Genomic DNA, 13,761 nt, shown 5'->3' with positions numbered 1-13,761 from the left:
AGAATTTTTAAAACACGCAATACTTGATTATTTAGTCAGGGGCACTTTCCTTTAGACTGTCAAATAAAAACATGACAACAGCCAACCCGACAATAGTTGTCCAGTGTGAATGAATGAAAATTATACCTATTTTTTGTCAGATTGGCAAAAAATACAATTTTTGTGTGCTGCAGAATTTTAGTAATTAGTTTCTGTGTGTCATGAGATGAAAAAGGTTGAAAATTGCTGCCTTATTACTATTATTTTATTTTCAGGCAGCTTGACTTGATATCATCATTTTCATAGATCTTTTTAGTATGTTTCTGGAGATGCACCCTATGTGACAATATTTTAACTTAAATCTTGACCAAACACATATTCTTTCAACTTGCAGTTGCACCTCCAGTTTCATTCATTATTTTGCCTGAGATGTTCTCCCTAACATTCCCCAATTCTCTTTTCTGACATACTCAAGGACTCCTGAATCTAAATGCACATAAATCTAAAAATAAGTCCTTATGTGACACTTACCATGGAAAGAAGGAAGGAAATTCTCTCCATTTTCACGTCTGGCCTAGAAATTGAGGGCATTATAAACTTTCAGAAAAATCCTTTACCAGCTGAAAATAGAAAATAAATTACACTCACAGTCCTAATATCTTTTATTTGTATGTACATTTTTATGGGTAGGCTATTCCTTAGATTATCTGGAGGATAACACATACTAAAATAAAGGTGAATGCAAACAAAGATAGCAAAGTGCTCAGCTCAAACTCCTTAAAAAGACTAATGATACTTCCACAGTTCAAGTGTTCGGATGGAATTTTAAGGGCCTCATTTAGAAACTGTTTCCATTTGCAAAAAACAAACAAACAAACAAAACCCCCAGAACTGACCATTAGTTACTCCGAGTATTTGCAAATTGTGGCTAGGTTCAAAAAGTTTTCAGCTGATAAATTTCAGTCTAGTGGCCAAGATGATCGACTAAATAAACTATTTATCAAACATGGGGACCTTTATCTGATTTTATTTTGTAGTGAGGACAGACATAGTTTAAAAACATAAACAGAGCTGTCAAAATGAGGGGCTGAGTATGGTGACAGAAAAGAGTCAAACAGTGACCCAGATGAACCCAATTTTGTTTAGTAGGATATATGGCTCTTATTTTCTCCAAACACTTAAGCAAGATACACAGATCCCCATGCATGTCCTATTCTACGGTAGTTTTTAGAGCCTAGCACAGTTCCTGACACAGGTAGGTATAAGGCGAAGTAACCTAAGTGTAGATTACTGGATGATTACACAAGGGCATGACTGAGTTCTCAACTAAAATAAAATCATTTCCTCTGTTTACATACCCTTGCTAGAACGTGGGTCTTGCAGCAAGTTCTCAGATAATCTTTTAGATATTTACTCATAAGTATACAACTGAAGGAATGCAGATCATTCATTCTTCCTTCCTTCTTCCTTCCTTCCTCCCTGCCCCCCCCCCATTCTTTCTTTCCTTCCCCCATCCATCTAACAAATCATTACTGAATGCCTATTATTTACCCAGCACTAAATTTGACACTACAAATACAGAGATGGAACAGAGATCCCAGATCTCTTTCTTCGAGAGGTGTGCATTCTGGTATGGTTTCAGAAAATGTAAACGGAAGAGCTTGTAATGGAAAATGCACCATGTTTCCAAGTGAAACTGGATATCTATTAACACTGAGCTGATGATAAGACGAGGGCTATAAGTGGTCACTACAGCTGCTCTCATGACTCTACAGTTGGTAGTGCAGATGTCATTGTCACAGTCATTACTGATGAGGAAATGGGCTTATAGAGGTTAAATGACTTGCCCAAGGTCACAACACTGGCCCAGTGGGGAACTGACACTCCCAGGCAGCATCCTGCAGAGTGAATTGCCCATCAAAACTATTCAATAAGTGTTTTTAATAACTACAGTCTCATGATTGGAAAAGACATTATGGACATGATCTTTACTGGTTAACTGAATATGTTCTGTGTCATCCTACCAAAGGCAGTCTATGTTTGAATACATCCCACAATGGGCAACTCATTACCCACACTTACATTTTACTACTATACCAAATAAAGATAACTACAACAGTTCACATTATTTAGAATTATTGAGACAAATAACTTACATGTATGATCCATGGACATGAACTAAGGCGGGTAATGTGGGTGAGGGGGGGTGAAGGGCAGAGGGTAATAAAGGGGGGAAATGGGATAACTATAATAGCATAATCAATAAAATATATTAAAAACTATTATATTATAGACAATGTGCTTTACATATTTTGACAGATCCGATCCTCACCAACAATTCATTTGAGGTAGGTGCTGTTATTCCATTTTATAGATGAATAAATAAGGCATACAGAAGTCAAATAACTAACTGTTATGGGTTGGATTATGTTCTCCCAAAGATACAAAGTCCTAGCCCCCAAAATCTGTGAATGTGACATTGGAAACAGAGTCTTTGCAGATGTAATCAAGTAAAGATGAAGCCATTAGAATGAGTTCCAATCTATTGTAAATTGTGCTGCTATGAACATTGGGGTGCACAGGTTCTTTTGGATTGGTGTTTCAGGGTTCTTAGAGTATAATCCCAGCAGCGGAATTGCTGGGTCAACGGGCAGTTCCATTTTTAGTTTTCTGAGGAAATTCCATAATGGAATTCTATGCAGCAGAAAGAAAGAAGGAGCTTATACCCTTTGCAATGGCATGGATGGAACTGGAGAGCATTATGCTAAGTGAAATAAGCCAGGCGGTGAGGGACAAATACCATATGATCTCACCTTTAACTGGAACATAATCAACAAAAGAAAAAAAGCAAACAAAATATAACCAGAGACATTTAAATTAAGAATGATGTAACAATAGCGAGAGGGGAGTGGGGAGGGGATAGTGGGGAGAGGGGTCTACAGTAGCTACTGTAAAGGACACATGGACAAAATCAAGGGGGAGGGTGGAGGTGGGGGAGGGAGATGGGATTGGCTGGGGTGGGGTGGAGGGATGGGGAGAAAATGCAGACAATTATAATTGAATAACAATAAAAAAATTAAAAAAAAATGAGTCCCAATCTAATATGACTGCTTTCTTATAAGATGACACAGACATGCACAGAGGGACGACATCGTGAAGACACAGAGTAGGAAGAAGGCCATGTGAAGGTGGAGGCAGAGCCTGGACTATGAATCTACAAGCCAAGTAATGTCAAGGATTGCTGGCAAACACTAGAAGCTGGAAGAAGCAAGGAAGGATCCCCGCCACCCAGAGCCTTCAGCCCCTTGACTTCAGACTGACCTTCAGAGCTGTGAGGATGCATTTTTCTTGTTTTAAGCCACCTGGTTTGAAGTACTTTGTTATAGAAGTCCTAGGAAACTAATATACTCACGTAGGTAAAAACCAAATAAATGATGTGGCCAGGATTCTGACCCCAGACCTCACCTCCTAAGTCTTCAGTACATTGAAACATGGTCTCCAAAGGGCATTCTTCTATTTACTACCATTTGAATCAGCTGTTTTTTTAAACTACTGGTGTCTGTGCTCTGCCCAGCTAAGGCTCCGATTTTATGTACCTGGGCCTTGTCTGGAGCTTGGAATCTCTAAAGCTCCTCAGCCAAGTGTGAGGACCGCTGTCCCAGTTGGTCGATTCCACCACTTGGGGACCAATCAGAACAAATCCACCTTCTCTTCCCAAAGGCCAATCCTTCTCAAATACAAAGACCACCTCCTGTTCCTCTGAGCCCCTTTTTTCAGGCGATAGATCCCTAGGCAGTCCACTGTTCAAAGCGGGAGACCAGAGGACTCCCGAATCATGGTGCCCCTAAATGCACCGGTTTGGGGGGAAGCGGGCAGTATAGACCAGCTTTGAGCATGGTGGGAAGCTGGAACTGAGCACTGTTACTCTTACTGTCCATATCATTTTCCACATAGTCTTGGTGTTCTTCCCCAAGGCCACAGCTCAGTGGAGAAGGAGCATCTTAAGAACTGTCTTCTCAGCCCGCTCACTGGATGGCATCTGCTGGGCAGAGGTGCCCTGTCAAATGGGCAGCCCCGTCAGCTGATAATCACGGTCAGGAGGGAGAGGAGGGGTTAGTAATGTGTCCTGAGGAGGTAGAGAGAGTGGGTGAGCTGCCTTCTAGCACCTTCACATTGCCCAGAAAGGGTGAGGGATGGGCGCCCTTGCTCCCTCGTGCACTCTGGGTCTGGAGGATGCACTACCCCAAACATACCAGGAAATGAACAGAGAAGCAGCGTCAGCTGATCTGGACCCTTGCTGCCCTGCCAGACGGCGGCCTGTGCACACAGAGGTGTCATGCTGCCTGCCACTGTCACTCCCTCACACCCCTCTTTCCAGCCCTCAATAAAATAGTTTTTGAGTATATCCCGTGTGCTAAGGACTGGGAATACATCAGAGAAGAAGCTGGATAAAATCCCTTTCCTCCTGAAGTGTGCAGAGGACCAGATCAGTGAGGGCACCTACTGCAGCTGGCCCCATGTGGGACAACCTGGGGAGGGAGGGTAGGAAGAAGAAAGGGCAACCATCAAAATGGTAACATATTGCCATGATAAAAAACAGTGTGAGTTACCTCCAAAATTAAATTTTGATGGGATTACCATGTGACCCAGAAATTCCACTTCTGGGTATCTAACCAAATAAATCTAAAACACTAATTTAAAAAAGATATGTGCACCCCTATGCTCACTGCAGCATTATTTACAATAGCCAAGGTATGGAAGCAAGCTAAATGTGCATCAACGGATGAACGGATGAAGAAGGTGTGACACACACACACACACACACACACAATGGAATATCACTCAGCTGTATGAAAACCAAAATCTTTCCATTTGGAACAACATGGATGGACCTAGAGGGCATTATGCTGAGGGAAGTAAGTCAGACAGAGAGACAAATACCACACAATTTCACTTATGTGAGGAATCTAACAAACAAAATAAATGAACAAACAAATCAGAGACAAACTCATAGATACAGAGAACGAAATGATGGTCGCTAGATGGAAAGGGGTATGAGCAAAAAAGGTGAATGGGATTAGGAAGTGAGAATTGTAGTTATAGATACAGGGATGTGAAGTGCAGCATGAGAATGTAGTCAGTTACACCGTGATAACGAAATACATGCTGTCGATGGGCACTAGATGTATTGGGTGATCACTTCATAAGGTGTATAATTATCTAATCACTATGTTGTACACCCAAAACTAATATAATACTGTATGTCAGCTATAGCTGAAAAATAAATTTCAAAAAGGATCATTTACTGGTATCCTTGACTGTCCTCACCGACCGGCTTTATCACAAAGTAAATACGGGAAAGGCAGGGAAGGCACATGGGTAGGCACGTGCACAGAAATGGCGCACGCCACTCCCTGAAGTACTCATGAAAGGAAAGCTACTAAAGGGGAAATCAAAATGAAAAATTTACATCTGACATCCACTGTGTTCATGTCAACCAGGGGGTGGGTTTCTGGAGCCCCCACTCCCAACAAGTTGAGGACTGGAGGGGGGCAACCTGCGTGTACAATCTCAGGGGTCCCTTCTCTAAAGGGGCCCCTAACCTATCATTCACACTCCCAATATTCAACACCCAATTGTGCTGTTTGAGGTACCATGCGTGAAGACAGGGTGACTAAACTTAATGTCACTTGGAATCACGCAAAGTCTGTAGGGCTCCTCCAATAGAATATTTTCTCGACAAGGAGTGGCTCATAAATCTGTGTTAAATATTCTGCCCAGGGGGTCCAGAAGTAGATGTTTAAAACCACACCAAAGACAGGATACTTACAAGGTCTCCAGAAATAATGAAAAATAATTGCACAGCCCTGCTGAGGGAAGCTGTCACACGCACAGGAACCACAGGAAAGGCACAGTGAGATAAAAACATTGTGGACTGTGGGAAACCCCGACTGGAAGTCTGTCTGATGTGCGAGTTCTGCCTCTTCAAAGACGAGTGACTCGGAGTCACGTTTCATCCTTCAGCAAGCCTGCCGACAAGCTCAGGCAGCGTGAGTAAACAGACAGCGCTTGCCTGAGTCCACGGACGTTTCCTCCACTGATTGCCCAGGTCAGCAACTGGACTCTGGAAACCCTCACAGAAAAGTGACACTCTTCACTCATTTCCATTGACTTTCCAATTTTGGTTAAATTGCATTTGTCTTTTTTATTTTTTGTTTTTTGAGCTGTTTATGTATGTGGCTAGAAATGCTTAATTCAATTCCCATAATTATGTACTCATTGTAACTTAACCAAAACCCAAATGAAAAGATAATGAGCTTGAAACACATCTGTCACCAAAGTAAACCTGAAAAAATTGAACGATCCACTATATTATCACTCTGATTTATAAATCAAGACTTACAAAACATTTTCTATCAGTAAAAAGAGAACTAAGATGAAAAAATCACTGCATTTTATCTTTCCTTTGTAAGAATTTCCAAGCACCTTTGGGAGCATTAGGGGTCTGGCCAAGCTGGTGTGTGTGTGTGTGTGTGTGTGCACATGCACATGGGCAGGTGGTACAGAGAGACTTGGGAAGTCATGACCTGCCTCCAAAGTTGACGACATGGCAGTCACGCAGCCATCTACCAGGGAGGGGTGGAAAGAGAATGGGAGAGAAAAGGAAGGAAATTGACTCAGTATGTCCCCCCCCCCACTTTCCTATTTTTAACTAGAAACGGCCACATTTTCTAAGTGACAACCAAGAGTTTCAATGCAAATTTCATTCTCACCCTCTCTTCCAATAACTTCCTATTTCTAGCTACTGTTTCCTCTCCCTCAAGTATAAAAATCTTAGTGTCATTTCCAATTCACTTTGGCCTCCATGCCAAAACCCATGTAACTAGAAGTTTTAAAGAGTGCTCAGACTACGCTAGGCCATGAAAACACACGTGCCCACGATCACAGTCTCTGCTCTCAGGTAACTTACGGTCCAGGCCAGCGCTGCCCGACAGCACTTCCTGTGATGATGGCGGTGCTCTGTGTTCCGGCCAGCGCAGTAGCTACCAGCCATGTGAGGCTACTGAGTGTTTGAAAGTTGGCTAGTCAGACAGGAACTGTTCTACATTTAATTTCAATGACTGAAAATTAAAATTTAAATAATTACATATGATGAGTGGTTGCCACATGGGACAACACAGGTGTAGACAAAGAGGAAGGGGATATTCTTTAAGGTGACAAATGACAATGGGGCAGATGGGAAATGCCACGTGATGGCTACAGGTAAGCACAGGCAGAGGTTAGAGAAAGAACATGACTGCGGAAGACTCAGGTGGAGGAGGATGGCTTCTCAGAGGAGGTATGTTTAACCCAGTATCTTGTGAGAAACTACAGCACAGGAAACAGCAAGGAGAGGAGAAGGCACTTCTGCCCCAAGATTTGTTTAATCAGAAGCACCAAGAGGAATATGCACAGAGCCAATTAGGGAAATCTGGCAGTTACTGCAGGGCAGATGGTGCTTGTAAGAAAGTCAAGGTTGCTACCCGCGCCTGTGGGGTTATGCCATGTTGGGAGCAAGAAATTCCAGGTGGGGCAGAGGGGCATGGACAGATGGGTGGCTGAGAATCCCCAAGTTGGTTTGGTGTGTTGCTTTGAAGGGTCAAGAGGCTTTCCTACCAAAGTAGTCTGCAGTGGGCTGCAGAAGGGACCTGGAACCCAGGAGAAAGGGCGGAGCTGGGCATGTATGAGGGGTCACATATCCCACCTGCATGGGACAGCCGACACCAGCTCCATCCAACTGTTACAGCTGATGTTACCAATTATTCACATGCAGAAATTGGGCCCCAAATTTCCAGAATTTCTGGCTATCAGAAAGTCTAGAAGTTGCCATTAAAAAAAAAGAAATATAAAATCTGAATACTTTGACATAGAAACAAACATGAAATTGCTAAAACACCCTGGGAATAGCCAAAGAGCAAGAGCATGGACTGACTGAGGTCCATGTGTCACCTGTTCGTGGCATCTGACCTGGAAGATGTGTGGGGTTCCACACAACCTAAAGGAAAGAAAGCAGAGATTGAAGGAAGACAGCGGTTCCGGGGGAAATCAGTGGTGTGTGCAGCAGGGGTTTGAGAACAAAAAGGGGTCGAAGCCGCTGGACTCTGGCAGGGAGCCTCATTGTCAGACAAAGCTCCTCCCTCCCTGCTTTCCTTCCTTCATCCTTCCCTCTCCCTCATGGCTGAGAGGGAAGGAGAGGGGTTCACAATAACCAGGGCCTCATCAATAAGTAGCCACTGAGGAAACACAAGCATCTGCTTAAATGAACTCAAATAATTCTAGATGATACAGCTTTTTATAGTGTGTGTTTTTGGTTCACCCCATTTCCCTTTGTGGATTTTCCCCACACAGCCACGTGTAAATATCTCGTTCCACCGTCAGGACGCAAAGCGCCCTTGACTGTAGCACCACATCTTCCCTCGTGTGGGAGCCGCGTTTGAGTCTCATGAAGACGTGTGCCTTTCAGCTTACCTCTCGGTCCAGCAGTGCGGGTGACACGACGGTGACAATGTCTCCTTTTTCGGGATCGATGTAGAACATGTTGGGAGATGGCTTGTCAGGCGTCTGCTGACGGATGTTATACCGCAGGAGGGCATTATCTGTGGATGGGTCGTCCGCATCGAAGGCTGTCATCCGCATCACCGTGGTCCCTAGGCAGGTAGGACAGGAGGACAGGAGATGGTCACTCAGAGACAGCGACAGGCAGGTGGAGCCCCTGTCCCCCACCCAGGCAATGGCAATGAAGTGATATGCCAGTTGCTTTCCAGATTAAAAATGGAAAGCATTTCTCCAGCTCTGTTATTTTTTGGCTTTTCTTCCCCCTTCCCTCCCCACTCCATCATGTTAAAAGACCTGAAATAAAGGAATCTTTGCTGCTCAGCTTAGATTGACAGCTTAATTTTTCCTTCTGCTGATATGCTGTTCATTTTCACAGGCTTTCATTTTGTTGAAGATGTGGCTCCATGACAAAGGCCTTCATTTAAAAAGCTCTTATTGAACGCCTACTGTGAGTGGGGTCCTGGGCCAGGTGTTGGGGAAACAGAGGTAAGAATGGCGCATTCTGTGCTGTCCAGCAGGTCAGAGATTAGTAGGAGAGATAGCATATGACAATGTAAAAATGATAAAGCATATCCAGTGCACTGAGAGAGGGCATTAATGAACACAGAGAATAACCTCATCTAACCTGGAGTCCAGAACAGGTCCCTGGGGCAGGCGTCTAAGGGGTGAGTGGGTGGGAGCAAGGTGAAGAAGAGGCCCTTGATGGGAGAGACATTCTGGTAGGAAGGGACGTGAAAAAATGTTAATTGCACACCATCCGCATGGCAGCCACACCGTCTCAGGCACTTTAGATACAAAGACAGTATAAAGACGAAAGTGACATGAGGACTCTTTGGTATGTCCAGGGTGAGAAGGGTGTCACATACAGACTCTTGCTCACACACAACCTCCACAAAGGGGAACATTCAAGGACCATTCAAGGACCATCGAGCAGCAACAAGAAAAAACAAATGCATTCTCCCTCTGGGCATCTACTCTTGAGACAGTCTTACATGAGGGGTTTTTACAAGGGTGTCCGTAGCAGGATTATCCATTCTGGGGACACACTGGGGAACAACCTAGTGGTACAACAACAGAGGAATGGCTGAAGTGATGGTCGCTCGCATACTTAGAACTGTTTTGCAGCAGTTTAAAAAGGTTGTAGATCTAATGTGTTCTAGCATGGAGGGCCCTCCAAGACAGAGTATTAAGTGAAAAATGCCATGTTGAAGATTAACCACAGCATGGTTTCACTTTTGGGAACCTGCCTGCACGCAGAAAATCCCACAATGCTTTATGCATCTATTTTGCAGGTACAGTTTATGTGCATAAGTGCAGAGAAGGTCTATTAAGGTGAACTTCGTAAGGGTTATGGTGGTTAAATCTGGGAAAGGAGAGGGGGGACTGGGGTTAGGTATGGTGATGAGGGACGATTTTGGTACAGTCTGTTAATGTTTTGGTTATTTTTACAAGGAGAATATATTGCTTTTGTAATTAAAATTTAATTTAAAAGGATCATAATTCTAAGTACTCACAGAAGCATGGTCTAGAGCAGAACCAGGCACATTTCCTGACGGTCTCGGCAATTGTGAGCCATCATATTTGGCTCAGGGTAACCTGCCCAACCACAATTTTTCATGGCAATGTGGCCTTCTATGGCTATCTAATCCCATCTTCTGATTCTGAACACTTCTGGGCCCACAAAGTGCCACCTAACTGGTAGGAGACAAAAGCTGTAAACCCGCTGTTCCTAGCAGGAATATTCATACACAGGAAATACTGAAGCTCAAAGGAGACAGAACTCACCTAGCTCAGCCAGCCTCCCGGTGCTCCTTTCACTTTGATGGCAGTGCCCCTCAAGCCGTCAGAGCCACTTTACTTTTTCCCACTGTGGGAACCTGGGTATCAGCCATTAGGTCTGATGGATCGGGTGAACAAGGAGGCTCTGACCACCCGCAGGCTAGATCAATTTGTTAAGCAGTCTCAGTTAATTTCACCAACGATGCCATTAAGACAGAAGCATCGAGATGCATTTTCTGTTGTACCTTGTTTCTTTGCCCTCCTTTGTTTCTTTGTGAGACCATCACAGGGAGAAGTTCAAGGTCAAGGTGTCCCAGCCACGGCCCAGACTGGCTACGAATGCAGCCCAACACAAAATTGTAAATTTACTTAAAACCTTTTTTTTTTAGCTCATCAGTTTTTGTCAGTGTTTGTGTTTTTAATGAGACACCAAAAGGTTGGGCACCCCTGGGAGTGCAAGAATAGAAAATTCTTGGCGTGTGCTGCTCCCTTCTCTTGCCCTGGCCTTTGGAAGATATCAGCAGACCAGCTGGCCCTGTGTTTTCCATTAGGCTCACTGTGAAATCAGGGTCTCTTTCAGCCCGGTGGTCCAGCAGCCACTCCCCGTCCACCAGCTTAACATGACCAGTGACACTTGCTTGCCTTCCTGGTCTAGGAAACAGGCCTCCTAGGGAAATCTCTGTCAGAAATCAGAGGTGCACAATCTCTGCCAGGGATGTGCTAAGTGAGGTCTTGGTGGCCAAAGGCACGGAAGGAGGCCTCAGACCCATCAAGTCCATGCCAGACAGTGTCCGGTGAAGTATGTGTGACCCAGTGCCCTGCACTTTGTTAGTCTCTAATGAATCCTTGATTGATGGAATCCATGTCCTATTTAATCTGCCTTTAATTGAAGTCAGAGACAAACAAGCAAAAGAGTATAAAAATGAAGTCATCACAGCTTTCAACTTGTCATCTTTGCATTAAAATAATTTAGAGGAAGAAAAAAAATCCTCCCTGGTTGATGAATTTTCCATTTTCACTGGGAAATTCATTGATAATGTCTTTTTTGGTTGTTATTTTTACAGATTTGATAACATGATACAATGAAAGGTTCTCCTGGATTATTCCCAAGGTTACACAGAAGTGTTTTTTTTTATTATTTTAATGAGTTGTTAGAGAGCAGATGTACTTGGTTTTAAGCCCTGCCTTTCTCCTAATCCAGATGCAAACACTGGCAGGGACTTGCCTGAGGCCCACCTCTGTGGGGACTGGACAGTGCCTGTGTCATGTGAATAGGCCTGCAGTGTTGAAGAAGGGTCGGGGACCAGATTTGTGCTAATTCAACCCTCCCTGAGCCTCAATTTCCCATTTATCACATGAGGATGTTAGTAACACTTTGTCTTAGTTATTGTAAAGATTTAATGGGATAACATTTTAAAGAACGGGTACGATGCCTGGTGCGTTAATGTTCTGAGGAGGATGCCTTTGACTGTCAAATCTGCAGGGCAGGCAACGGCCTCAGACAAAGGAGCACACGATTAAATTGTCCTCAGAACCTGGGACGCAGCAGGGCAGGGTGAATCCTGGTGCCCATCACATCGCTCACAGTCGCTGCCTCACCCTCTCGCTTTCACTTTGCCCGCGGTCCCAGTTTCTACATTTGGCTTTCTGCTATGGAGTTCACAACTCTATACCAACACACACACACACACACACACACACACACACAGTTGTCCACACTGCTTCTCTTTGTGGTACTCTAGTCCCCCTGCAGGACCAAGGCTCTGTCCCGAGTCCCAGCCCATTTCATGGGTCAAATCCCCTATTCTTGCCAGCCTTTTGCGCAGGGGCTAGGTCAAGATTTCCACACTTCCAGGTCCTGCAGTGGCTGGATAAACCTTCCAATCTAGCTTTTCCTAAATTGTATGCAAGGACCTCTGATTCCATGGGCTCAGCAGAGAAAGACATTTGGGAAATTTGCTTAGCCCCAGTTAAGCAGGTTTTCCCTCTTGGGGGACTTCTTAGTGACCTTAATAAGTGAACGCATGTTGAAAATCTCCAAGAGGGCAGAATCTGCAGCACCAAACTTCTCTGTTGATGAATCTCTTCATTTAAAGGGCATCGTATGTGATGGGCCACCTAGTCCTAAATTTGAGCTCTTGAAGGGGCAGACTGTGTTTTGTTCATTGTTGTAAGCTCAGTATCTGACACATAGTAGGTCCTCTATCAAAGTTGTTTCAGGAGAAATGCACTCTCTTAATTCACTGTAGCTTTGTCTTATTCCACACTGACCAGAAGCCACGGATAACTTGTCTACCAACAAGAGAGGACAGTGCTGTCTGGGCATCTTTCACAACCAGGCATGTTTCACTGCCTCCTCTGAGCTCTTTTTTGCCCCTTGGAGGCCCTTGTTGGAACTGGATTCAGCAGTCATTCACCAATTCCAAGTCCGAGGCATGCTAATCAGGTAAGCGTCAGGACAGCCATTCCAGCTGCCTATGGGTGGCCGCCGCGCCTGACCTTGGCTTTAAGAAGGGCTCGTTCATTTCCATCAGCGCTGCAGCCTCGCACCAGTGCTCATGTCATGCCTGTGCGTACTTCCCAATGGCAGAGAGACACTAATTACAACAGGCATGGGTGTGGGGCCTCCACGCAGAAGCTTTCAGTCTTCTCCCCATCACAGCATTCTCCTGAGTGTCAAAATAGGTGATAGTCACCCTGCTGCTCCCAGAGCCAGAGCCAGATAAATTAGCAGTGGCCCCTCCAAAGCAAAAGAAAAGAATTGTAAGTCAATAGCTGAAAGTCTCAGGTTGGGCCATCATTTTCTGTTGTGGTAGGAAGGACACAGCCACCAACATGACAGGCTGATGACCGATTACGGTAGTTTTGTCTCCGTCAGAGAGCCCCTTGCTCTGATTAAAGGAAAGCACTGCCTAGTGTAATGGCCTGCAAGCTGCTGCTTGAAGTTTCGCTCCTCTGTGACTTCAAGTGGCGTGTGGCTCTGAAGGTGAGGGGTGGTCAGTCTCCGTGAAAGGTCAGCCAGCCTCAAGTGGGAGGCTCAGTGCTGCCAGTGATGAAATTATTCTGTTCTTGAAATTTCTTTGACTTCATCCTATAACATTTTCTTCACATGATCGAAAGTGGCAGACTCTTTTTTTTAAAACCATACCCTTATAGTCAATAACATATTGAGACAAGGATGTCCAGGTCTGTATTTGGCACTGGATTTCTGAGAGCACGGCTGGGGCAAATGCACCTTCCCAGGGAGATGCGCGCTACAGAAACCAATATGAGCCGAGATGGAAGATGTCACCGAGCAAGCTCTTTGGATGTAACAAAATGGCTCATCGCCATAAAACCTCACACTTGTGAGAGGAGGTGTGTGTTTTAAAGCCACCCAAACACTGATCTCTGTGATTGGATTACCTA

The 13,761-nt window shown here is 44.5% G+C and overlaps 1 protein-coding gene across 1 annotated transcript in view; it reads right to left on the bottom strand.

The window, feature by feature from the left end:
* Positions 1–13,761, bottom strand: part of CDH13 (cadherin 13) — a 1,057,449-nt gene that overhangs the window by 246,619 nt on the left and 797,069 nt on the right. Inside the window, exon 7 of the mRNA XM_024556040.4 lies at positions 8,488–8,666. Coding sequence (XP_024411808.1) covers positions 8,488–8,666 — 179 coding nt within the window. The remainder of the gene's footprint in view (positions 1–8,487; positions 8,667–13,761) is intronic.

Source organism: Desmodus rotundus, chromosome 12 (assembly GCF_022682495.2).
Source record: "Desmodus rotundus isolate HL8 chromosome 12, HLdesRot8A.1, whole genome shotgun sequence".
Taxonomy (NCBI): Eukaryota; Metazoa; Chordata; class Mammalia; order Chiroptera; family Phyllostomidae; genus Desmodus; species Desmodus rotundus.
The sequence above is the reverse complement of the archived record's forward strand: the minus strand, read 5'-3'. Positions and strand labels throughout refer to the sequence as shown.